The sequence below is a fragment of the Leptinotarsa decemlineata genome, unplaced genomic scaffold, assembly GCF_025532065.1.
Source record: "Leptinotarsa decemlineata unplaced genomic scaffold, Ldec_3_MD MMD2_tig00026358_RagTag_RagTag, whole genome shotgun sequence".
Taxonomy (NCBI): Eukaryota; Metazoa; Arthropoda; class Insecta; order Coleoptera; family Chrysomelidae; genus Leptinotarsa; species Leptinotarsa decemlineata.
In genome coordinates, this window is record NW_027412703.1 from 2,212,548 (window position 1) to 2,238,952 (window position 26,405).

General features: G+C 34.1%; 1 protein-coding gene across 1 annotated transcript in view; it reads left to right on the forward strand.

Moving 5' to 3' along the window:
- The first annotated feature begins 7,977 nt into the window (after nt 1–7,977).
- Nucleotides 7,978–26,405, forward strand: part of Tango9 (Transport and Golgi organization 9) — a 34,967-nt gene continuing 16,539 nt past the window's right edge. The window contains exons 1-6 of the mRNA XM_074184875.1: nt 7,978–8,287; nt 8,691–8,838; nt 9,622–9,775; nt 18,742–18,918; nt 25,229–25,339; nt 25,398–25,556. Coding sequence (XP_074040976.1) covers nt 8,211–8,287; nt 8,691–8,838; nt 9,622–9,775; nt 18,742–18,918; nt 25,229–25,339; nt 25,398–25,556 — 826 coding nt within the window. The 5' untranslated portion in view covers nt 7,978–8,210. The remainder of the gene's footprint in view (nt 8,288–8,690; nt 8,839–9,621; nt 9,776–18,741; nt 18,919–25,228; nt 25,340–25,397; nt 25,557–26,405) is intronic.

A 26,405-nucleotide genomic window follows, 5' to 3' on the forward strand; every position in this document is an offset into this window, starting at 1 on the left:
TTTTTTAATTGGTAGCTTTTAATTATTTTAAAAATAAAATAAATACAACAATAAAATTTAATTGACGCTCCGGGGCGACTTCATTGATTCCAGTGGCGCATTTGCTTTTTCAGCTGCAGGAAAACCCGGAAAAACCTGCAGCACCACATCATCTGAAGATCTTGATCTAACAATGTCCTCTCTCTCATAAAACAAAATGTAGGGTGTCTCCAGAGGCTCCAATAAATTCAATGCATCGCCAGAACACTTCGTGACACGACTATCGTCAAACTTAAACCAGTCCGTTTCTTCTTTGACCAAGGCGTAATAATGACCAAATTCAACGCCAGAACCACAGTGAACAATGACTGCATGAATATTATAACAGTGGTCTGCTAGGTTGAAATGTTCATCTATTTCGAACCTTCCAAAGAGTTTCTTGCTTCCGTTAGAGGTTGAGTCTTGTTTGAAAATCATCAGTGTTATTATTAGATTGACTGGTGCCTCAGCTATACTTATTTCCTTATAACAGTCAGTTAGTTTGGCGCATGTTTGACAATACAGTCGATCATCACCTGTTAAAAATTCCATTTTCAGATGATTTAACAATAAGCTTTGCATGGACTGGTAATTAGTCGTATTAGGAAAAGCTAGATGAAGTTCCAGAAATTCACATGAGTTTTCAGTACTTCTTGAACATTTACCACAAAGTAAACAAGTGAGGATTTTTCCAGCAAAAGATTTACAAACACAAGACGAGATGTGTTGTACGGAATCATTCAGTCCAGAGCGGCTGGGAGTATTGATTTTGGTATTGTTTTGCTCACGAAGAATATTCAACAAGAACCCCAAGAATTCGGAACAATCCTCTTGTTGTCCTAACGAGTATCTAGTGGACTTCAAAGACTCCAGGAAATCGGTTGGAGGGAAAGATGATACCTTCTTACGAAACTGCAGCTGTATGAACAGTTGTTTGAGTTTGATGAATAAGCAGGAAACATTCCTGTTCTCGTTCATCATTAAAACTTCGTTCTTGAAATTCTTCGTCATGAAAAACACTTGTAAAATGCTATTCATGTAGCAAGTGTTTCCTAAATTATCCAATCCAATTTTCTTCTCTAGATTTTCAGGACAAGTATCTACTGATTCGTAAGGAAGAACACGTTTCACAGAATCTCCATAAGAACCATTTCTCAAGCTGCGATCGATCCTTCCAAGTGAAAAAGGGTTTCGTAGAGGGATCGATTCGGCTCTTGCTTCAAGAAGCGCTTCCACTGAAATGGTACCAGTTCTACGAGGAATGCAACTCATTTTTTGGGGCCAAGAATGACCTGAGTCCACTGACCGCACTGAAAAAGAAGAAGGTGGATCAATCACTTGTGAATTAACCTTGATAGGAGACTGATAAATATCCACATATCTCGGCTTGTTTCGAAGAGGTTTCAGTTCTGTACTAAAATTGGGGCAATACATGATCTCATCAAAATTATGTGAAGGAGGAATAGTTCCAAGTACTGAAGCAGCATTGCCACGTTGAATAGCAATACTAATTCTTTCTATCAAAAAAGAGGTAGAACGGTGATCTTTCGTTGCTTGGCCTATTCTCCTTCCGAGTTCATGAACGAATAACAGAGACTCCGGGCCATAAACACCAAAAGTTTCAACCGCTACTGGATGAAACAGATACTTGTTTCCAAGATTTTGGTATTTTTTCCTTTTCAATTTCTCGCCAGACAATGCTGCAGTTCCAGCAGACTTGGAACTTTCGGCTAGATGGGAAGCCGCGACAGGGTCGACGCAAGTAAAGTCCCATACCACAGGTTTACCGTATTTCCATGGTATGAGAGACATGCCATCTGGTCGTTTACCATCATCTCGACTGGTACCTAAGGGTTCCAGAATTGCAGGAACATCCGCTGACAACATAGCTCGTTTCATAGCTTGGTGATGTCGAGATGTACGCCCTGCACTTCTCCTGCAACTCAAACCATGTGCACCTTTCTCATCAACTATACTACCGCAAACACAAGTATGAGAAACACAAATAGATGAACCCATCCCAAGTCCTATTGCTATTTTGAAAAATTCATCGTCTAATAGTGTTCCAAGAGATGCAACAGGTAAAGCATTTAGCCAAGCACCCGATTCCTTGATCATTGCTGCTTTCAGACGAGCCTTATCGTATACACTTGTAGATTTCAGAAGTTTATCAGTTATAAGAACTTTTTCTTCATATTCGTCTAGTGTATAAAAGGAATTTTCAATTAAAAAAAGTTTGATAATTTTTTTGTAACAGAACATGTTGGCCTTTTTTAGATCATCTGGAAGGATATTATATAAGCTAAAATTTAAAGAATTATTTGCCGATTTGGTAAGTCTATATCTGGGTATTCTGATATTGTGTGCTCCTCTAGTATTATGTTGATGAATATCAGACTGTGTAACTAAGTTTGGTAGATTCTTATGGATCTCCACAAGAGTACTTAAAATGAATAGGCAAGGAAGAGTCATGATCTTCAACTTTTTGAACAGTGGTCGAGCAGTCTCTCTATACTTGGCATTAGCCAAGATCCTTATAGCTTTTTTTTGCTGTCAAAATACACTACATGCAGCAGATGAGCTACCCCAAAGCAATATTCCATAATTAAGATGGGTTTTGAATAGAGGGAAGTAAGCGATTCTAAGAGTATTAGTGTTGGTAATAAGGCGAAGTTGTCGTAAGTTGAAAAGTGAGCTGGACAGTTTCAAGTTCAACTGCTTAATATGATTTGACCAACTGAGTCTTTCATCCAAAATAAATCATAGCAGTTTTACATTATTTTCCACTTGTAGAGATGTATTAGTGGTAACTATTAAGTTCTGTATTTTATCATTGTTTAGTTTCAGCCTGTTTGCGGTGAACCACCTTTCGGATTTCCCCTTGGCATCTGCAGCTAAAGAGATCATGGAGCTGTAATCTTTATGTGAATATATCAGTGTTGTGTCATCAGCAAATAGAACACTTGCATATGGAGATAAGAATGGACTCAGGTCGTTTATATATATGATGAACGTGGGCCCAATGCGAAACCCTGTGGAACACCAAATTTCACATCCCTAAAATTGGACAAACTGTTGTTATAAAATACTGCTTGAGATCGATTAGATAAATATGACTCAAGAAGAGAGAGAGCCACCCCTCTAATTCCATAATAATTTAGTTTCTCTACAAGTATATCATGGGAAACCCAATCAAAGGCCCTAGACAAGTCACAGAGAGTAATACCCATATGGTGACCTTGTTCAAGATCCTCAATCAGCCTCTCGACAACCCTTGTAGCTGCACGAGTAGTTGAGCGATTTAAGCGAAAGCCAAATTGTGATTCATTAATGTACTTATTGTCCTCAAAGTATTTGGTCAATCTTTTTTTCATTATTATTTCAATTATTTTTGAAAAAATGCAAATAATTGAGATGGGTCGATAATTACCAGTTTGTGTTCTATCGCCCTTTTTGAATACAGGAATTATTTTAGAAATTTTGAAAATATCCGAGAATTTTCCTGTTACAAACATCAAATTGATTAGATCAGTCAAAGGCTCAACAGTTATGTCACTCACTGCTTTAATAATTCGGATGTTTAAATCATGAACATCAGGACAGGTGGAGTTTTTTAATAAAATGATGGCCTCTTTAACATTAGCTGATTCAACAACTGATTCTTTTATATACTCCACGAAATCAATAAGTCAGAGGTACTTCTTCTATCATTATTACCAAAAAAATCTACTCAATTGGATTTAATTAGATCACCATTACTGAACTTGTTTTCTGAGAAACCAACATTGTATTATTGATTGATATAGAATTGATATAATATGGTCTAGTTCACTGTTTCCCAACCTTTTTTTTGCCAAGCCCCACTTTGACATTTCTGAAATTTTCACGCCCCCCATACATAATTTCTAACTTTTAAAAATTGTTTTGTTCCCTTAAGAAATATAAATGATAAGTTTTAGGAAGAAATCACTATGAAATTGTTATCAAAACATCGTAAGTAAAATTTGAAAACATATAATGGAAAACTGAAATTCAAAAGAATTTTAATATTGATTTTTCTTTATTCATTTAGTGTGAACCTTGCACTTGATGCTTGCTGCACAGAGATTTTATATCAGGTTCCAATTTACTTAGCTTTAATCTTAAATCTTCCACGTTGTGTTATATCAAGTCGATTTTTTTATCATTCAAAGCACTAAATCCACATTAAGCTAAATATGAAGATGGAAACGGTAGTAAGTTTTCTTGCACATTTGGGTATTTAGTTTCAGTTTCTTCACGAAGCCATATCATCGCTCGTTTTATATTACATAAAGTTTTTACTGATTCATCATTTTGCAATTCTGTAAGTCCTTCTTGATACTGCATATTTGATATATCAGACAAATTCACTAACATGGTTTTATAATTAGCTTGAAGGCAGAAAACAAAGGGGAAGAATCAATGGTACAATTTCAAATGAAATATTAAACGATAAAGGAGTACCCCAGGGAAGTATTTTGGACCCCTTACTATTCATTGTATATTTAAATGATATTAATATATATGTCGATTGTGAATTTATCAACCTGTTTGCAGACGATACTCCATTAGCTTGTAGTGATATAAGCCTGTATGCTACTGTACATAAAATGAATGTGATATTGCAAAAAGTTGACAAAAATATAAAAATTAATAAATTGAAATTGAATGTGAGTTCAACTACTGACATGATCCTCACTTCAAAATACAAATATAAAAAAATCAATATAAACCAGATAAATATATTAATGATGAAAATATAAAAGTGAATAATACTGGAAAATAATTAGGATCTCAACTGGACTGCAATCTCACATTTGAAGAATATTTTCAATACATACATAAGAACATTTTGAAAAAACTATATTTTTACTCTAGAATTTCAAAGCATCTGTCTTTAAACACAAAAATATTAGTCTATAAAACAATTATACAACCACACTTTGATTGATTTAAATCAGAAAATCTTTCTTTTAAATCAGCGGATAGAATATTCAAATGATTGACAATAACAAGTAAAGCGGTATCAGTTGAGTACTTCACATTTTTGGAACCAATGAAACTGTTCAAAAGTTTTTGTTGTTGATATTTCTGATATAATTCTATATTGGTAATGAAACCAAATATCTTTCCTTTTGAATCGACAAGTGTTTTATTTGGTCCTTGAAGTTGCTTATTTAATATATTTAGTTTTTCAAAGATATCGGCTAAATAACTTACAAATGTTCTACTATCGATTTTTAATAAAAAAAATCTGTTTTTCCGTTAACCAGCTGTCGCACCCCTACGAACGACAACCCTCAGAAGTCGAAACTTGTGCGAGTTAAGGACTAACGAGGTCTTACCTTTTGACGTGTGATTCCTAACACGGGTTGGACGATAGCAAGTGAAAATCGATCATTCAGCCTGGGGCTTCGACCACCGACCAACACGGCGGTCGATTTGAGTGAGTGAACAAAGCACCCACGTCGAACCGACCGGCTACCGACAGATACTTTCATTTCAGGTTTTTCGCTTAAAAAGACTCGAAGCAGAGTACCAGACAGTAGTAAATCTTTTCAAGCAGTTTCCTTTGGATAGTCATCTTACTTCAGTATATATGAAGTAAAAGTCTCATGTGGTCTTCATTTTGTTCTTCACAAAATAATTCCAAAAGACGCTCACATTTGGCACTAGCTTAAATAGCATTAACACACTTTTTATTATAGCATTTAGAATAGGCGAGATATTTCAAGCTACCAAGTTTTCCTTATGAATAACGCAAGTCTAAGTAGTTTTATAACTTATTATATATTATATAATCTTTTACAGAACAACATTTCTTCAGTAAAATTCCCTTCATCAATATATCTTACATAGGTTATCAATACTGCCTCTCAAAGTTGATTCATCCATTTGTACTGAGAAATTACTTGTTTTCAGCTTTTCAACAAGTTATTGTTTCTCAATATCTTAACGTGTGTTAGGAATCACACGTTAAAAGGTAAGACCTCGTTAGTCCTTAGCTCGCACAAGTTTCTCAAATTCTGAGAGTTGTCGTTGTCGGGGGCGACAGCTGATTAACGGAAAAACAGATTTTTTTTTAAACAGATTTCGTCTATTTTTCTGCCAATAACAGTATTGTTACTGAGTGGCATAGCTTTTACATATTTTTCCAGAACCGTTTACAGAAATACTGATATTGACGATTTCATCAAATTCTCTCCTATAATGTGATTTTTTCCAGTTTTAGCGATTAATAAAGAAATTTTATAACTATAGCTTCAGAAAAACGATTATTCTTTAGAGAACGAGCAGTAAATAGAGACTGTAATGTTGTTTTTTTTGTCAAACTTTTCATTTAAAGTAACTCAAATCTGAATTTATAAGAGCGCTCTATGTTTCACCTTCAAATGCGCCTCAAGACGAACTCATTTCATTGATTCGTTGGTCAACTATTGCTGGCATAAAAGACAAAACGGCATCCGCTCGTCGTGACCAGCGGGTTGGGCCAATTATGTGCGAACAACGGCGTTGTTTAGCGAGTTTTAAAACTTCTGGGGTTCCCCGCGACAGGCGGCACACTCCGCGGTGAATCCCCGACGAATAAGTTTACTAGACGACTCTAATTACCCAATTGATATTTTGGTAACGTCAAACAAAATTATACTTAATAATTATATACAGCATTTTTTGAGAATTTGCCTTTTTTGTTAAATTTGTCACCGATATCTAGCATTGCATTTCAATAATAACCCAAAGCAAAAGGGTAAAGTCGTGTCGAGTCCATTTTTAAATTCCCCCCTTAACTATCAAATTGCTCCCCTGTGGGGCGTGGCCGGCGTGGGCCCCACGTTGGGAAACACTGCTCTAGATAATCAAAATATGATGATGTACCTTAGGTGTATAATTGTTCAGTAGATTCTCTAGGTAATTATGGTTGAAGAAGTACCTATTTCTCTTTTATGTTCTGAAAAAAAACTTTTTTTAATTTATATTTTCTTTATTTATTTTATAAAAAATTTGTTTTAAACAAATTAATTTTTAGGATATATTCTTTTACGACCAAAAAAACAAAAACAACCATGTGCCACTTTTTGTGTAAAAACATTTTCTTTATTTTTTACAAATTTTTTGATATTATTTTTCTTTTTTTCTGAATTATCTGACTAGTTGACCTTGACAGGAAAGTGATTCATATAAAAACAGGACTTCATTGTTTGATGAAAAATGTTAGCAGAATGATTTATTGAACAGTTAATTTTCATGACTTTTAAATATCGGTGTCATGGAAAAATGAAGCTCCACCACTTAAATGGGATATTTCACTTCCTAAACTAAAAGTAAATTGTCCTAAATTATGAGTGAAAATTATTATTAGAGAAATAATGTACTGGACTATTCTTTCAGAATAGTGGGATCATATACAACACCTCCCCAATCAGATGGTTGATTATTTACTTTGTAAACTGTCACTTGTCTCCAATTAAGACAAATTGTGAAGTACACAGAAATTATTAATAACTTAGAAAGTGAACTAGGTTCCTTTATATTTAAATAAGTATTGATACTACCAGAAACAACCATAAGTGCAAGCAATTTTTGATAATAATATATGTCCATTCCATACTAATAAATTCTCAGTATCTCAATATTTTATTTTATTTGAATGTTTAAAAAATTTGTATTTTTGAATCTGCTGGGTCATCAGTCGTCAAATAGATCGAGTTCTAAAAATGACCGATTGATCTATTTTGGTTCATACGTAACGTTACCGCTTTTACATTGGTTTGAATTTGAAGCATCGACATAACCTTAAACCGTTTGAAGTAATCCATCAGAAAGTTTCTGTTCAAGAACTCGCATAGTAGCGTTTTTTGGCAACTTATAAAGTAAACATGACACCTGAACACACATAGCATTTTCCATTGGTAAAAATAGTGCACATTTAGTGTTTTCCCATCTTCAGTAGTAACTAAAGAAATAGAAACAACTTCACACTGAATATCCCCCGGTTTTACCAATGGAAAACACTAATAGTATGTGGGCAAAATAACATATCTGTGACATATATGTCGAACGAAATTTGATGAGCCATCAGATTGATGTAATGAATGAGAAAATTTAGATAACAATAAATAACTGAAATTTGAACCGTATTTGTAGAAATATAGAATTGGATTTATCTCAATATGGAGTGGACAAATTATCAAATATTACTTGCCCTTATTATGGTTGTCACTGGCAGTATTAATACTTTAAGTACAAAGTAAGTATAGATATTCATCATTGTGAAAATTTTCTGTAAAGTAACTGAAGCAAATGGTACGTGATAAATTTGCAGTAGAATTACTTACAAACTTTGAGAGAAGTTTTACTTTTGTGAATTACTTTTGTGGTGAACTCAACTTAAAATACATATCAACATATGCATAATACAATAATAAAACATAAAAACTTAGTTTGATCTCCAATACTCCCCCTCAAACTTGAATTTAGTATATCCATGTAGTGATCAGAGTTATTGAAATTGGGAGTGAATTATATATTTGTGGCTGATCTCCAAAAAACCTCAAGAGGAGTAAAAATGAACTTTTATATACATTGTGCACATAATATAATGAAATATTACTATGAGTTCAAGGTTGATTTTCAGTAGAGATTGATTTCAGATGGGCTGATGAGATCAAATCAATTGGACGTGATGGAGTTATGAAAAATTTTGAACATCCTTTTTTTCAAGCAAGCACTATGTTCTTGGGAGAGTTGTTTTGCCTTCTCACTTTCAAAATTTTATACAAATTTTATAGTAGACGAGCGGTAAGTATATTGAAAAATTTATATATTTAGTGTGGTTTTTTTGAAGCTGTACAATTTTGTTTTCAAAGGAAACACATTTTTGATAGTCACTGTATTCAGCTTGAATTGAAATTGGAAAGTATATGTTTTGTCAACTAGTCGGCAAACTATTTTTTGTATATTGTCATACAAAACTCCTATGTTGAGGCCAGATTAGGCCAAGTTAGATAAATGTCAAAAAACAATAATGAATGTAGACGCTTGGTCATTTCAAAGAAAAAAATTAAACTGAAATAGAAATATTAGGATAGCCTTTCTTGATTATTTTATTATTTTAATTCAAAACAGTCTTCCTCAGACAAATTAGGAACTTTTTGCCAAAACAAGGATATGCAGGTTGAATGAAACACACTCAGTAATGTAGTGTTATGGTTGGTCAATGAAAATATGTAAATTCTTCATTTATCAAAAATGATAATACAATATACTTATAAAATTATATCACCTATTCGTTAGTCGTTAGTCGCAATTGTTATTTGTCACTCTCACAACATACACAAAAAATGTCTACCTAATAATAATGAACATTTCATGAAAATGTATTTTCCGTTATTTGATAAAATGTCACGAAATATTGAAATATATTTGAACCTACATATAAAATTCTCATTGAAATTTATTTAATCAATTTCAACTTTCTTCTGAACATATATTATGATGACAGTAAAAACCTTTTGAAGTGTTAGCACTGAATGTTGAAATGACATATTGAGTATGAATCTTTTGATTCTGAGGTTTTTGCAGGATGGTACAGAAGATGTTCACGAGCTCACAAAAGGCAACAGAAACTTTAATCCTCTGATACTGTTCATACCTGCAATGTGTGATATGACTGCAACATCTATAATGTATATCGGGTTGAATCTAACTTACGCTTCAAGCTTTCAAATGTTCAGAGGTGAGTATGCTTAAATATCATTTTTTGTGGTTAATGGGGTCCCATATAATAGTCAAAACCTAAAATAATCTGCTATTTATGCAACATCATCGTTATTAAAATCGGCCTAAAATATTGGACATGTACATACTATATAAAAGTCAAAACCAAAAATAATCTGTTATTTATATAACAGCATCGTTAATAAAATCTTCCTAAAATGTTACACATGTACAGGGTGATAAGTTATCATCCATATATTCTTTGAGAGAATAATATGATTTATCTGGAAGCAACTCTTTGATTTGATAGTTGTATTGTTTTAGAGTCAGATTTTTTATTGTACTTGGAAGTTTATTGTACAATTTAATGGCCATAAGCCTGGGACATGATTCAGATACAACTAATCTGTGTGTTGGCACTTTCAACTGTAGGGAATTTCTAGTATTATAATTCTTATTATCATATACAGTGTGACCCATTTAAGATGGAAGCACCCTTATAAAACTTACTTTTTTTAACCGATTGGAATGATTTTATTTTTGTTAGGTAGATATTCAAAAAGTCTATTAGGACACCAAATATCATGAATAAATCTCAATTTCCAGGGCCAACTAATCTTATTTTTCAAGGTCAAAAATCTAAAAAAATTACTAGCGATATTTTTAGAAAAACTCTGACTACACCACTGGTTTTGTGATATTTTCAAATGGGTAACATGTAAATTATGTTGAAATGCGTCAATCAATAAAAAAGTTATAAAGGAATGAAATTTGAAAAATATGCCGTTTAATCAACCCACCAATTCATGTTCAGGAATTTTATGAAAATTCTGAATACACCACTGGATTCAGGATGTCTTGAAATATCACTGGTCACAGTTTCATCAAAATCTGTTCGGTAATAAAAAAGTTATTAAGGAATAAAATTTGAAAAATATGTTGTTCAATGGAATTTTAGCAACGTTCTTACTACACCACTGGATTAGGGGCAATATTCAACAAAATATTATTTATTCAAATAAAATTCATGAAACGTTTATGGGAGAATCAATTTCCTTTCATAATGTATGTCGAACCATATCAATCAATCAGTTTATCACAACAAACTTTAGTGTCAATAATTTCAAATGAATCTACAAAAAACTAACTGTAAGTACATTTTTCTAATTGCTACAAACTAGCGGAAAACAATCTTTTATTCACAATCAATGTAAAAATAGAAACCAAGAAGATACCGAATTGAAAAATAAATGAGTGCAATTCATATTCTGGTGGCCTCCACCAAACTTCCATCCAATTCAATGCATTTATCATATTGCTTACGAATATTTTTAAAGTATTCCTCAATTGTTGTGGAGTAATTGCATCGCAAGCTTGCTGAATTCTGGTGCACAGTTCCACTCGATTCCTTGGTCGTGATTTGTAAACCTTTTGTGTAACATAACCCCAAAGGAAAAAATCGAGTGAGGTAAGGTCAGGCGATCTTGGTGGCCATCCAATTAATGTACTCCCCCTTCCTATCCAACGATTAGGGTAATTTTGATTCAGCCAACTCTTCAGAAATCCCGCATTATGTATGGAACAACCATACATAATGCGGGGAAGTTCTGTTTCTGCAAGGGGAAGTTCATCTATTGCGTCCGAAAATTCATTCCTTAAAAATTGTAGGAAAATTGCGCCATTCATGTTGCCGTCGAAAAAGAATGGTCCAATTATCCTTTCATTCAGTATTCCACACCAAACGTTCACTTTTTCTGAATACTGCCTTTTACAGTTTATCACCCAGTTAGGATTTTCAGTGGCCCAATAGCGAATGTTTTGTGATGAAACCACTCCATTTGTTGTGAAACTAGCTTCATCACTAAATAAAATTTTCTTTAAAAATTGCCTGTCATTAAGATACTCGCCCTGGGCCCATAAGCAGAATTCCAATCGTTTTTCTTGATCACCTAGTTCCAGAGTATGTAAAAACTTTGGTTTAAATGGCCTCAATTTATTTTTCTTCAGACATCGCCTAACATTCTCCCTAGGTAAGTTTAAATCTAAGCTGGCATCCCTCAAACTACTATTTGGATTATTTCTGAAGTAATCTAATATAGTCTGGTTATTTTCGTTCCTTCTTCGTATATTGTTCTTTAAAATATATGTGGTTACTGCTCCAGTCCGATTGAAAACTTGGTTTATTTTATGTACCGTGCTGTTACTTATGGCTGGACGATTTGGGTGTCTTTCATTGAATATTCTAGTTACTTCTCTTTCACTCCGGTAATCATCACCGGAAAGACGTATAATTTCGATTTTTTCTTGAATTGACAATTGAGCCATTATCTGTTTTTATTTTGAAACACAAATTATTCAGTTCACTAATGGTGCATAACAAAATGACAATTTAACAAAATGACAATTCATGCGCAAATAAATAGATGAGAAACTGTAAGTCACAGCTAACTTGTTTATTTCATTAATGCATTCTGAATAACAGGCAGTTAAAATTGCAAATCTCATTTTTTGCTATTCAACAAAAGGAAGAAATCACAGCTGATGTTACCTACTGGAATGATAATAATTATTATCCATTGCATATTTTTTTCGTTATAATTTCTATTGGGAGTACATTAGACTTGTCTTATATTGTTGAAATTGTTTTCATGAAGATTAACCAGGAGTTCTCTCCTGATTGTACTTGTTCATGTATCCACTCCACTTCGAGAAATACCTATAGACTATTTTTACCATCATGATTTTCAGATGTTATAATTGTACGACATTGCAATAATCACCCCAATAATTTTTTCAATAATCAACAGTGGTGTAGTAAGAACGTTGTTAAAATTTCATTTTACAACATATTTTTCAAATTTCATTCCCTTATAACTTTTTTATTATTTAACAGATTCCGATGAAACTGTGACCAGTGATATTTCAAGACATCCTGAATCCAGTGGTGTATTCAGAATTTTCATAAAATTCCTGAACATGAATTGGCATATTTTTCAAATTTCATTCCTTTATAACTTTTTTATTGATTGACGCATTTCAACGTAATTTACATGTTACCCATTTGAAAATGTCACAAATCCAGTGGTGCAGTCAGAGTTTTTCTAAAAAAATCGCTAGTAATTTTTTTAGATTTTTGACCTTGAAAAAAAAGATTAGTTGGCCCTGGAAATTGAGATTTATTCATGATATTTGGTGTCCTAATAGACTTTTTGAATATCTACCTAACAAAAAAAAAACATTCCAATCGGTTGAAAAATGTGAGTTTTATAAGGGTGCTTCCATCGTAAATGGGTCACACTGTATATCATAAAGATATTATTATTATTATTATTAAGAGTAGGAAAACTGGTTGTGTGCGATTTTACATATTTCAATATCTCATAAATGTATATACTTGTAACAATCAATATTCTGAGATTTTGGAAGATGAGTTTGCAACTTGTCTTTCTAGTAACTCCTGCTATATACCTTGTGGTTCTTTTTTGAATTTTGAGTATTCTGGAACAATCACTACATGCTCCCCAAGCTATAATACCATAGGAAATGTTACAATGAAAGTATGCATGGTAGTACATTAATAAGAGTGATCTATTTAAATTCCAGCGTAGTTGTTGAATACAAATTGTATCAATATGATTGTTCCATTTGAGATTTATCTCAAAACCAAAACTTTTGTTTCCTCTTGTTGTTGAATTGATCCATTAATTGACATTACTAGTAAACTGTGACCTGGAGTAGTTCTTGAATTATTAAAATGTAAAAGCACAGTTGTTCTTTCATTTAACAAGATACCATTGTCTGAGAACCACTTTTGGATTCTTTTTATTTCATCAGATGCTTTATTAACTGTGGCTTTAATATTTTCCTGAGTTATCAATAAAGATGTGTCATCAGTATACATAACGAACTGATCACTATAAAAATCATTTACATATATTATATATAAGAGTGGATAAAATATGTTCTGTCAAATTCGGGGACCAATAATACTGTAAATTATCTTGTTTCTTAAACATCAAAACTGAATACAAACATCTATAAATTTAAAGTGTAAGAATTGTAGGAGAATGAGTTGAAGTCCTTGATGCTATTATTGTTTCTACTACCTTGAAGCAACCAAAATTTTCTAAAATAAATATGGCCTTTTTTGTAAATGTATACTCATAACAAATTGTGAAACCATTACACTCTAAGTTCACACGGAACCAGTGAAACTTCAAATATGCAAAAGTATATTTTGAATCATATTATCTTGATGAGACAATATTTATTAGAAAAATATGTTTATGAAATGCATTATAGTCCACTAGATAATATCACAATGGAGAATAACTAAATATATTTATCTTATGTTTCTATTTACTCTAAAGATATCAAAATTCTTTGTTCAAATTGCATTCACATCACATTTATTCCATCATCACTGAAAAGCGTTTGAAGGTGTTTGACAATGTTTCATGATGCATTTCACTAGTTCGGACTTCCATTGTCTACTATATAAAATGATTTGAAATCCCTGAAACAAATAAAAAAGAAGAATTGAAAATGAATAGCTGAAAATAACAACTATATTAAGCAAAAAAAACTGAAATTAAATAATAGTGAAATAAATTACAAGTAAAAATATAACAATTGAACAAAAAATTAATAAAAATAAAAAAATTAAAAAGAAAATAAAAAGTTGAGAGATTCCAAGCCACGTTAGTTCACGACGTTTCGATTGTTAGTATCTACAATCGTCTTCGGGTGATGACTGGACTGATTCCTCCGAGAGATGACTATTTATAGGTCGTTCGAGTACTTTCACTTATCCCCGCTTTCCATTTTCCGCTTCACTGGTTCCGTGGGAGATGACCGTTTGGCGGGAGTTGGCCATTTTTCGCTTGATGATGGGTTTTCATATGTTGCGTATTTCTACGCTGGCTTGGCTGAATACGTTGTTGGACAACATGTATGCGGCTTCCTTGCATTTTCTCCTAAAGCAATGTTCCTCTCTGTGTATGATCTCAGCTTGGGACCACTCGATGTTGTGTTGATGGGTCCAAACATGGTCTGCTATTCCTGATTTGCTGGTTTCCCCTCGCTGTGTGTGTTTCTTGTGCTCGGCAATGCGAACATTCAATAACCTCGTAGTTTCACCAATATAGGATTTTCCGCATTCACAGGGTATCCGGTAAATACAATTCTTGGAATCGAAGTCCGCGTTTGGTGACCTGGTTTTCGTGAGGCTGCTACGGATAGTGTTACCGGATCTGAAGCAGGTTCTGATGTTGCAATTGGAACCAATTCTTCTTATCCTCTCCGATAACCCTCTGATGTAGGGAAGTGCAAGCACTGGTTGCGACGGCTTCTCTTCCTTGCGAGGCTCCTGCTGTCTTTTAGCCAAAGTTTTTTCTACCATCGCTTTGGAGTAGCCATTCCGTTGAAGATCATTTTTGATGATATCTAGTTCCTTCTCGAGACCTTCCTTCGTATTACAGAGACCAAAAGCACGGTTTAATAGAGTCTTGATGATTCCTCTTTTAGTTGATTGATGGTGGTTGGATTCGTGGTTCAGATACTGTCCCGTATGAGTGGGTTTTCGGTATACAGATGTTTCCCACTTAGTGTCGGTCCTCTTCACCAGAACAATTCGTTCGCAATTCGTTGTGGATTTCCTTCTCCATTGTGAAAGTGATGGAAGGTCTCATGCTGTTGATGTGTTTCAGGAAGGCATCTAGTTCAGTGTTCCCATGGTTCCACATTCATAATATGGAACCATGGGAGAATGCGAAAGTCACCTAACACTTATTTATCTGTTTCTCCATACTGGTTAGTCCTATAAAGCTAAAATTTGGTATATAGGTGCTTCTTAGGTCTTAGATGCGAACTTAGAAAAGATTTTCAAATATTCTAACTGGTACGCCCTCCGTGGGGATAAAAGGGGCGCGTTATGTAGGTTCGTTTTATGTTATGGATGTGCAAGAAGCAAAGGATTTTTCAATATTCCAACTAGGGTGACAGCCGCGGAGGAAAAAAGCGTGTTCATAAAATAAAGTTACCTTTTCATCACCATATCCATGCACTTGGTAAATAAACATTATTATCACTAATTCTGTCGTATTCTTTTTTTTAATGATCTATAATAAGCTTCAAGTATTGTAATGAATTATATATTCTATTGTTATATTTTTATCTTGTTTTACAAATTTTACTGTATCAATTTTATCTATGTTAAAAAATTGCAACCTACATTGTATCACATAATTTATATTTAAACTACAACCACCCTCATGGCGGACAGCCAATGGCTTTGCAGTTTCTCTCCTCGTTTATTTGTTTTATATAGTTTATAAGATATAATGTTGAATTTTATCCAAATAAACCTTATTATTATTATTATTATTATCACTGTTTCTCCATGCCCTTAAATTTCCGGTGGATAAATTTATATTTAGTATCAGCATTGCACCCGTACGGAGCCGGGGTGGTTCGCTAGTGATTTCATGTATGAATTTCTTTACTATTGTTTCTAGTGGGATAAGGAGTAGAAACTAATTTGAATTTTAATGAAACAACGATAAAAATAAAATAAAAACAACAATAAAAATTAATTGGCGCTCCGGGGCGACTTCATTGATTCCAGTGGCGCATGCATTTGCTTTTTCAGCTGCAGGAAAACCCGGAAAAACCTGCAGCACCACATCATCTGAAGAACTTGATCCAACAATGTCCTCTCTCTTATAAAACAAAATGTAGGGTGTCTCCAGAGGCCCCAATAAATTCAATGCATCACCAGAACACTTCGTGACACGACTATCGTCAAACTTAAACCAGTCCGTTTCTTCTTTGACCAAGGCGTAATAATGACCAAATTCAACGCCAGAACCACAGTGAACAATGACTGCATGAATATTATAATAGTGGTCTGCTAGGTTGAAATGTTCATCTATTTCGAACCTTCCAAAGAGTTTCTTGCTTCCGTTGGAGATCGAGTCTTGTTTGAAAATCATCAGTGTTATTATTAGATTGACTGGAGCCTCAGCTATACTTGTTTCCTTATAACAGTCAGTTAGTGGCGCATGTTTGATAATACAGTCGATCATCACCTGTTAAAAATTCCATTTTCAGATGATTTAACAATAAGCTTTGCACGGACTGGTTATAAGTCGTATTAGGAAAAGCTAGATGAAGTTCCAGAAATTCACATAAGTTTTCGGTACTTCTTGAACATTTACCACAAAGTAAACCAGTGAAGATTTTTCCAGCAAAAGATTTACAAACACAAGACGAGATGGGTTGTACGGAATCATTCAGTCCAGAGCGGTCAGGAGTATTGATTTTGCTATTGTTTTGCTCACGAAGAGTATTCAACAAGAACCCCAAGAATTCGGAACAATCCTCTTGTTGTCCTAACGAGTATCTAGTGGACTTCAAAGACTCCAGGAAATCGGTTGGAAGGAAAGATGAAACCTTCTTACAAAACTGCAGCTGCATGAACAGTTGTTTGAGTTTGATGAATAAGAAGGAAACATTCCCGTTCTCGTTCACCATTAAAACTTCGTTCTTGAAATTCTTCATCATGAACAACACTTGTAAAATGCTATTCATGTAGCAAGTGTTTCCTAAATTATCCAATCCAATTTTCTTCTCTAGATTTTCAGAACAATTCTCAGGACAACTATCTACTGACTCGTAAGGAAGAACATGTTTCACAGAATCTCCATAAGAACCATTTCTCAAGCTGCGATCGACCCTTCCAAGTGAAGAATGGTTTCGTAGAGGGATCGATTCGGCTCTTGCTTCAAGAAGCTCTTCCACTGAAAGGGTACCAGTTTCACGAGGACTGCAACTCATTTTTTGGGGGCAAGAATGACCTGAGTCCACTGACCGCACTGAAAAAGAAGAAGGTGGATCAATCACTTGTGAATTAACCTTGATAGGAGACTGATGAATATTCACATATCTCGGCCTGTTTCGAAGAGGTTTCAGTTCCGTACTGAAATTAGGGCAATGCATGATCTCATCAAAATTATGTGAAGGAGGAATAGTTCCAAGTACTGAAGCAGCATTGCCACGTTGAATAGCAATACTAATTCTTTCTATCAAAAAAGAGGTAGAACGGTGATCTTTCGTTGCTCGGCCTATTCTCCTTCCGAGTTCATGAACGAATAACAGAGATTCCGGGTCATTAACACCAAAAGTTTCAACCGCTACTGGATGAAACAGATAGTTGTTTCCAAGATTTTGGTATTTTTTCCTTTTCAATTTCTCGCCAGACAATGCTGCAGTTTCAGCAGACTTGGAACTTTCGGCTAGATGGGAAGCCGCGACCGTGTCAACGCAAGTGAAGTCCCATACCACAGGTTTACCGTATTTCCATGGTATGAGAGACATACCATCTGGTCGTTTACCATCATCTCGACTGGTACCTAAGGGTTCCAGAATTGCAGGAACATCCGCTGACAACATAGCTCGTTTCATAGCTTGGTGATGTCGAGATGTACGCCCTGCACTTCTCCTGCAACTCAAACCATGTGTACCTTTCTCATCAACTATACTACCGCAAACACAAGTATGAGAAACACAAATAGATGAACCCATCCTAAGTGTTACTGCTATTCTGAGAGATTCATCGTCTAATAGTGTTCCAAGAGATGCATTTTAATTGATATTTATGTACAGATACCTCATAAACCTTTCTTGAAGTACTAACACAGAGGAGAGATGGGTTGTACTACATCCCCCTTAACATTAGCAGTGTTGTTTCCAACTGTTTAGATACAACCCGTAGAAGTGTTTTTCCAGTTTGTTTCGAAAATGGGTTTGGTTTCTTATAAAAATTTGTTCTTGATATTTGCCTACTTTTGTTGTAGACAAATTTAGAATATAAATTGCCAAGGAGAGGTTAGTTTCCTAAAAACGAAAATTATTTCAATTTTAAAACATGACTCAGTATCTACGGTTGTGGAAAGTTTGACTTAATTTCTTATTGTTTGGTTGTAGGTTCGGTCATAGTTTTTGTTGGACTATTGAGCACAGGATTTTTAGACAGAATACTGAAAAAACGAGAATGGACTGGAATATTTTTTGTTATTGTTGGACTTGCAATAGTAGGAGTTGCTGATTTCATTTCAAAAGACACCAATGCTGACAGTCGAGGAAGAAACGATATCATTACTGGTAAGACTCAATAAATAAATCTTGAAATTTGATTGAGACAATATTTTATAGACGTATATAATTTTTAAATTTAATATTTTTTTATATAGGGCTCTTCCACTCCTGTTTTTATAATTCAGACTCTCCGCAACAATCCACAAAGTCAGTTATTACTTTGTACCCAACTTTCACTCAAAAGGGAAATTTTCAAAAATTTATCTAAATGGTACAATGCAGACGGCAGCTCTTCGTCGGTAGGCACTATGGGTTCGTTGGCACTATGGGTTCGAGCAAAATTTCAGTAATTTAAATTAAAGGAAAATGAGAGGGGCGCCACTACACTATAATATCTAGTCAAAGAGTACTTACTTGGAAAGTTGAGCAACCAAATAATGACTACTTAGATGGTATACCCAGAACTATTAGAGACTTGACCATAAGATGTTCGTAAGTTGATGAGTGTGAATCGACAAATAAATGAAACATAAACACATAAAATTTATTAAAATTTGGCTCTTCACTGGTTCAGGAACAGTTTTTCAAAAGAAATTAACAATTATGTTTCTGTTAGTGGATACTCAAATTATACTCAATTATCAGGTGGATTGTGTGCCATTTTTAGCCACACAGTACTGTGGTGGTTTTACATATGGTTGAGATACATATTTATACCTGAGTATCAAAATCAGATTTTACAAATTAAATGGTTCTTAATATTAATAAAACCTGTTCACTGGAGCCGTGGTGGGAGTCAACGGTGGAATTCTCCTGGATGAATTTTCAGCGGGGTCCAAAACTTCCACAATTCAAAAGGGTTTCATCAAAAATCATACGAAGCGTATCCCGATGATGGTTTGTCTTTCTTCCCAAAATAATCCGTTCCAAAAACGGTTCCTCAAAAAATTGTCTCTCCTTCAATTTACATTCCTCCGAAATAACAAAAAAACTGTTTTTCCAAGAACGATCCTTCCATAAAAACTATTCTTCCAACAAAAAAATCTGTCCTCTCTAAAAACTTTCTCTTGGCGAAGGTTGTTTTTTATTTACCAAAAGTCGTGGGGAGGCTATGGACTTGATCTCAACGGCGTAACCCTGTTCGGGAAGGGCGTCAGGGTGATCGTCCGATGGAGTCTTGTGGGTCTAAATAAAACTTTGGAAGAAGGAAGCCAAAACCAGACAAATTCTGCCCTTCTTCCGTAACGACCGCTGCTCTCCACCATCAATCAACTCACCTCCTCACCGACTGAGTGACTCGGAGTGACTAACTTCCAGTCAGAGAATTCTTCCCCTTCCCATCTCCCTACTCGTGAAGATGGTGCAAACCATTGTTGACACGTTCCACGCCACTCACCCAGACTGAACGGGTAAAAATCCCAACGCGTTCAGCTACATTCGATCAGAAACCGAGGTGTCTACACTGCCTCTTGGCATCGTTAGCCATCTAGGACCACGCCAACACGAAAACAAACGAACGAACTCGGGTCGCCCCGAAAGTTGGACATCTGATCTAAGAGAATTGTCCGAATTGATGGTAGGCAAGCAACTATACCACCATAGGTCTCTACAGAAAAACTTCTAAAATTAACAAAGTAAAGTAGCGAAAATTTAATTGCTACAACTTTTTAATAGGGTGTAATTAAACGAAAACTAATACAACTCATTATCAACAAATCTTTTGGTCCTGATGAAGTAGCTGCCATTCAATTAAAAAAATGCCCCCGCAAACTTGTTTGAAGACATCTGTGATAGTGTCTTCCCAGCAATTCAACTAAGTTTATTATTGGGTAACATAGACATATTCAGCAATGGTTTTTATTCTGAAAAATTGAAAAATCTGCTTCAAACCTATGATGGTATAACCCAACACATTTCTAATATCTCAAATATTATTACACGGCTTCGTGATAATGGTTCGATGTTCATGTAATTGGGAAAAAAACAAATTATACAAATTAGTGAAAATTTTAATTGAATCATAATAATAAACGAAAAAATTGAACAAGTGGAAGGGGATAATTATCTGAGAATTATATCAGATCAAGAGTTCAATATGGCATGTTGACTATATTGAAAAAAAGTTGCAAAAAAGTACATTTTCTTTACAGATTGAATAATGAAGTATCCAAATTTTTTAACCTCTCGATAAATAAGTCAGTGATTGTATATCGCTCTAGTCTCTAGTGTTTTGTACACTTTTCAACCTGTCTTACAGAAAATGGATTTTTCCTCTTTATTGGAAGACTGCTTTAGTACAATCAGTCTTCCAATTAACTATAATTCAGTTTAGTTCCTTCACTATCTTATGTCTTTATGGCATATTTGTTTCCTTATGTAGTAGGGAAACCCTAATGTCAATAAGGGAAATATCAATAGGGAAATAACGGAATTTTCGGAGAGAGAACTGTCTGCTGAGTATAACAGTCATTGTTTTTCATAAAAATATTCAAGAATTGTTTCTTGACGGAGTTTATAATTCAGAACTTTATCCCATTTCATTATGTTATCTTCATCAAACGTCACCATGAAAGAATTTTTCCATTCCTCCCAAGAAAATGATCGGGATTCACTGAATTTTTGATCATACCAACGAAGAGAAATACCGGATAAGTTGAGTCTCAAATGATGTATTTTCTGATCGCCTGTAGTCCATTTGTTGGACACGGCCATGAATTCATATTGTTTCATCCACGAATTTGGGTTATCATCTTTAATGTTGAATGGGTTGATTTTGATAATTTTGGAAAACTAGTTTGGCTGCCAGGTCTCCCTTATCTCCACTGCTTTCATTATAACTGATCTGAAGTAATTCTTTTTCCGACTGCGCCATATTGTAATAATCTTTTAAAGAAACTAGAGGATGAATTCCTAACTAATAACTTTACTTGTTAACAATTTTACAATACTTGTTTTTTATATCACCATGATAATAAGAATATATGAAAAAGAAGTTGGTACCTATACATAGTGTTCATATACTACAACTATTAACAAGCAAACTTCTTGCACACGTCACCCATGTTCGGCACATTACAATCCAGAAACACAAGAGACTTGAACTTGAACTTGGTATCTACAAGACCGTCAACCATGCCTAAAGGTTCAGTCAATAAAATTCCATAAGAAACACTAACGGCTAAAAAAAACTTCACAAGATAGATATATAACTGAGTCACCGTGCCCTCGAAAAGCTATGTGGAATATCATCAGAAACAAAATAAACGAGTCAATTTCGTCAGATTGTCCGATTTCCTCTGATAAGCGGACGAATATTTTGGCAATGTTGCCGATGTTAAAATAAATGATCTATCAAACACAGATATATCTTTCGAACAGTTTTTACTGTATCCAGGTCATGATATAAAGGAATTCAACTTTATTTGGAATAATGAAATTAATGCATGAATACTTTATTTTGAAGGAAAATTGACAGATGAAACTTTCAAGATGGCGACTGGGCGACATCTGGGGAAAAAATTAAATGGGAAGGGGGGTCTTGTGACACATCATTTTGAAGCTCCTGACGGATACTTCACAATCCTAGGATATGAAGTCAATATCTTCACATACTACAAAATGGCGGAACATTTAATAATTTCCTGAAGACAAACACATTAATATCGATATTTCTAGAAGTATTCCTTTTTATTGATTGATTTATTCATTTAAGTAGGACAATCCTAATTTACAAAAAATAAAATAGTCATCATACTTATTTTACACTAAATATAACTTATAATAAATGTAAGTATAAAGATATATAATAAATTTGAGTATGAATATACATATACACACATATATACATATCTATAAAGTTAAATACAGTATAGAATAATGGTGGAATATTTTTTTTTCAATTATGATACAAAATATAATTTTGTTTGAATTCTGGTATACTTCTTGACTCTTTAACATATTGTGGTAAACTATTGTACTGAATGGATCCTTTAAAAAATAAACTTTTTACACTATATGAGGTATTCTGCCTGTTTACATATAAATGATTCTGGCCTCTAGTATTGTATGTGTGGATTTGGTTTACAGTTATAATAAACTTACCCATGTAAGTTGGAGTCAGTTCATGTATCATTTTATAGATATAGATCATAGTTAAGTACGTCAGTCTTCGCTCCACAGTAAATAACTGTAAAGTTTCCATCATCAATGATATAGGAGTTGACCTACTACATCGCAATACTATTCTCATTGCTCGATTTTGTAGCTTTTGTAATTGGGATATTTTATTCAGATCAAAGCAGAATAGTAATGTAGGACAATATTCAAAATGAGGTTGAATGATAGTCTTATACACAGTTATTCTGGAATTCATACTCAAGTTTTGGGACACTCTAGAAAAGAAATATAGTTTTTTCAAGATTTTTTTTATATATTCAAAGTGGCTACTAAATAATAAATGATATCCAACATAAATCCCAGATATTTAAATTCCTTTACAATTTCAGTTTTTTCATTATTTATTTCTATGTTAATGTTACTACTATTTATTTGTTTATATTTATAAGGTGTAGTAATTATCATTGCCTTACTTTTACTTACATTTAACTTCAATTTATTCATTTTCAAATATCTATCCATTCTTTCCAGCACATCATTTATTTTGATCACTGCTCTAACGATATTCCCATCACTTACTGATATCAGAGTATCATCTGCGAATATACATTAAAAACAATAGAGGGCCCAAAATACTACCCTGAGGAATTCCATGATTTACTGTAATAGCTGACGACATTGCGTCACAAATTTTTGTTGTCTGTTTTCTATTTGTGAGGTATCCTCTGATCCAATTGAATACTTTACCCTCTACACCATATTTATTTAGTTTTTTAATAATATTTCTCTATTTACTGTTTCAAAAGCCCGTTTTAGATCCAGTGATACTGCTATAGTATACAGATGATTACTCATTTTTTCTTTCCATCTTCTCTTATCTACCATATGGCTATTCCAACAACCCGATAAGGTTTGTTAAGTTACTTGTTGTTTGCCGTTATTGGAGTGACACCAACCCTTACGTTTTCCGGGAAACACATACCCAATATCCAGAAAAAAGTTACCGTTTGGTCAGGAATATTGGGAAACCATATTGTGGGACCTCTATTCATTATCAAAATTTAACAGAAGAACTGTATTTGAATATACTGGAAACTACTGTTGACATTCTCATCACTGAAATCGTCGAAGCGAATCCTAATGAATTCGATATGGATATTGTATTCCAACAAGATGGAGCCCCACCACATTACTCCAGACAAATAAGAAACTATTTGGATACTACTTTTCCCGGTCGTTGAATTGGCCGTCGAGGTCCTACAGAATGGCCAGCCCGCTCGACAGACTTGACACCTTTGTACTTTTTTATGGGGCTGTTTGAGGTAAAAGGCGTACGAAACTGAACCCGCTTCATTACTGGATATACGGCAGAGAATATTAAATATTTGTAGAGATATTGATATTGAGTTCCCAAAAGGTTCGGCGTGAAATATCGGATAGGCTGTTCATATGTCAAGAAATTCAAGGCAACCATTTCGAGCATCTTCTGAACTGACCTCAAGCTTGTTACCTCATATTATGTAGTTGAATGTCGCTGTATTCAGGCAATTATTAGTTCCGCCTTTTGTAGTAGGTGAAGATATTGACTTCATATTCTAGGGTTGTGAAGTATTTGTCAGAAGCTTCAGAATGATGTGTCACAAACCCCCCCCCCCCTTTTCATTTAATTCAAATTTTTTGTTCAAATTTTTGAGTTGGCCCGTTCAAAAAATAAAAGAGTGGGGACATTGAAATGCACTGTCCAAATTTTTGACTAATTATAATGAGTGTCAGACTTTTAATGTGCGACTTTATCTCCTTTTCCAAGCTCTTTTGTATCTATTATTTTTGAAATTGTTTCCTGTACAACTTGAAATAGTAATAATACTAATAAAAATATGCATGATCATTATTCTTCATCAATAAATAAACAAACAAAAAAGACCATGTGATCGCTTATCTGAAAACAAAAACTAACTGAATTAGAAAAAATAAACAGGAATGAATCTAAAAATGCTCTAAATTAAATTTATCGAGATATGTAACAATACACAATTCATTTTTGCTGAGATCCAGTAGCTTAGCTGTCAAAAATAAATATTTATTTTATACACCTGACGTACCTTTCTACTTTTCCTGTATATATTTTTCTCGATGGAGTTTTTCCAGTAAAGAAAATCAACGGGAACAGAAACCACTTAGAACATAAACTCAAAATATGCAAGTGTATCGTTTTGTGTGAGTTTTCTTCCAAAAATAACCTCAAAATATTGTTTTTCAGGTGATATGTTGATTGTTATTGCTCAGATAATTCAATCGATTCAGATGGTCGTTGAGGAGAAATTTGTTTCTGGACAAGACATCCCACCATTGCAAGCAGTTGGGTGGGAAGGTACTATATATATTTTTTTTAATTGGCATCATACGTTAATTCCTATTTTTTCAAACAGGATTATTTGGATTTGTTGTTCTCGGTTTACTACAAATTCCATTTTATTTTATTCGCGCCGGACCTCCTGTAACTCAAAATGTTGGTGACCGCTTAGAGGATGCTATTGATGCTTTTGTACAAATTGGACACAGTTGGCAACTCACAGTGGCAGTATTAGGTAAGAAACAATTGGCATATTGACTAAATATGAAAATGTATTCATTTTTTGACAGTAATTATTAAATCTAAAGAAATGAACTTTAAACGTTCAAACCAGTCTCGGATATACCTACAAAGTAGGTTGAATGAATCGACGACTATCAGAAAACAACTACTCCCCTGGCTAATACCACGAAAGGCGTTGGAATATATCCGACAGGCGTCAGTGTAGGAATCTTCACAGAATATTTCCAGCATATGCCATTGGCCATACAACTGAAAGAGTCGACTGCCAATTTTGGAACGGGCACACTTGCAGACCGGTTTCGGGCTCATTAGTCCCTCGTCAGTGCAAGATAGTGGCCATTATCGACCTAAAGTCAATGATATTCCATAAATGAAAATGGGAATTCTTTCAGAATATTTCATTCCTTTTCCGAAGTTGGAGCGAACAACAAAATGTCACTCCATCTAGTGGACGAGGTACTAACCAACTGCATATCCGAAATTTGCCCGATTCCTCTGAATAAGGAAGAAAAACTTTCTTATTAGTCAGTGGTCTATGCTTAAAGACTGGCAGTAAACAAATCTAAAGAAATGGACTTTAAACTGACTAATAAGAAAGTAATGATTAAGACTAATTTAGAAAAATTTGTAATTGTAATGTAATTCCTATACATTCATAGTAGATTTGCGTTTGGTCAAAGGGATTGTATTATCTTAGAAACAAAATGGATCCATGTGATAATTCCAACATTGGGCGCTGCTATCATTTGGCTGAATGACTGGTTCTTGAACAACCTTAATGAAATATCATGGGACTCACTAAAAAGTTAGAATGTGGAAGAAAAGATAATTCATTGATCTT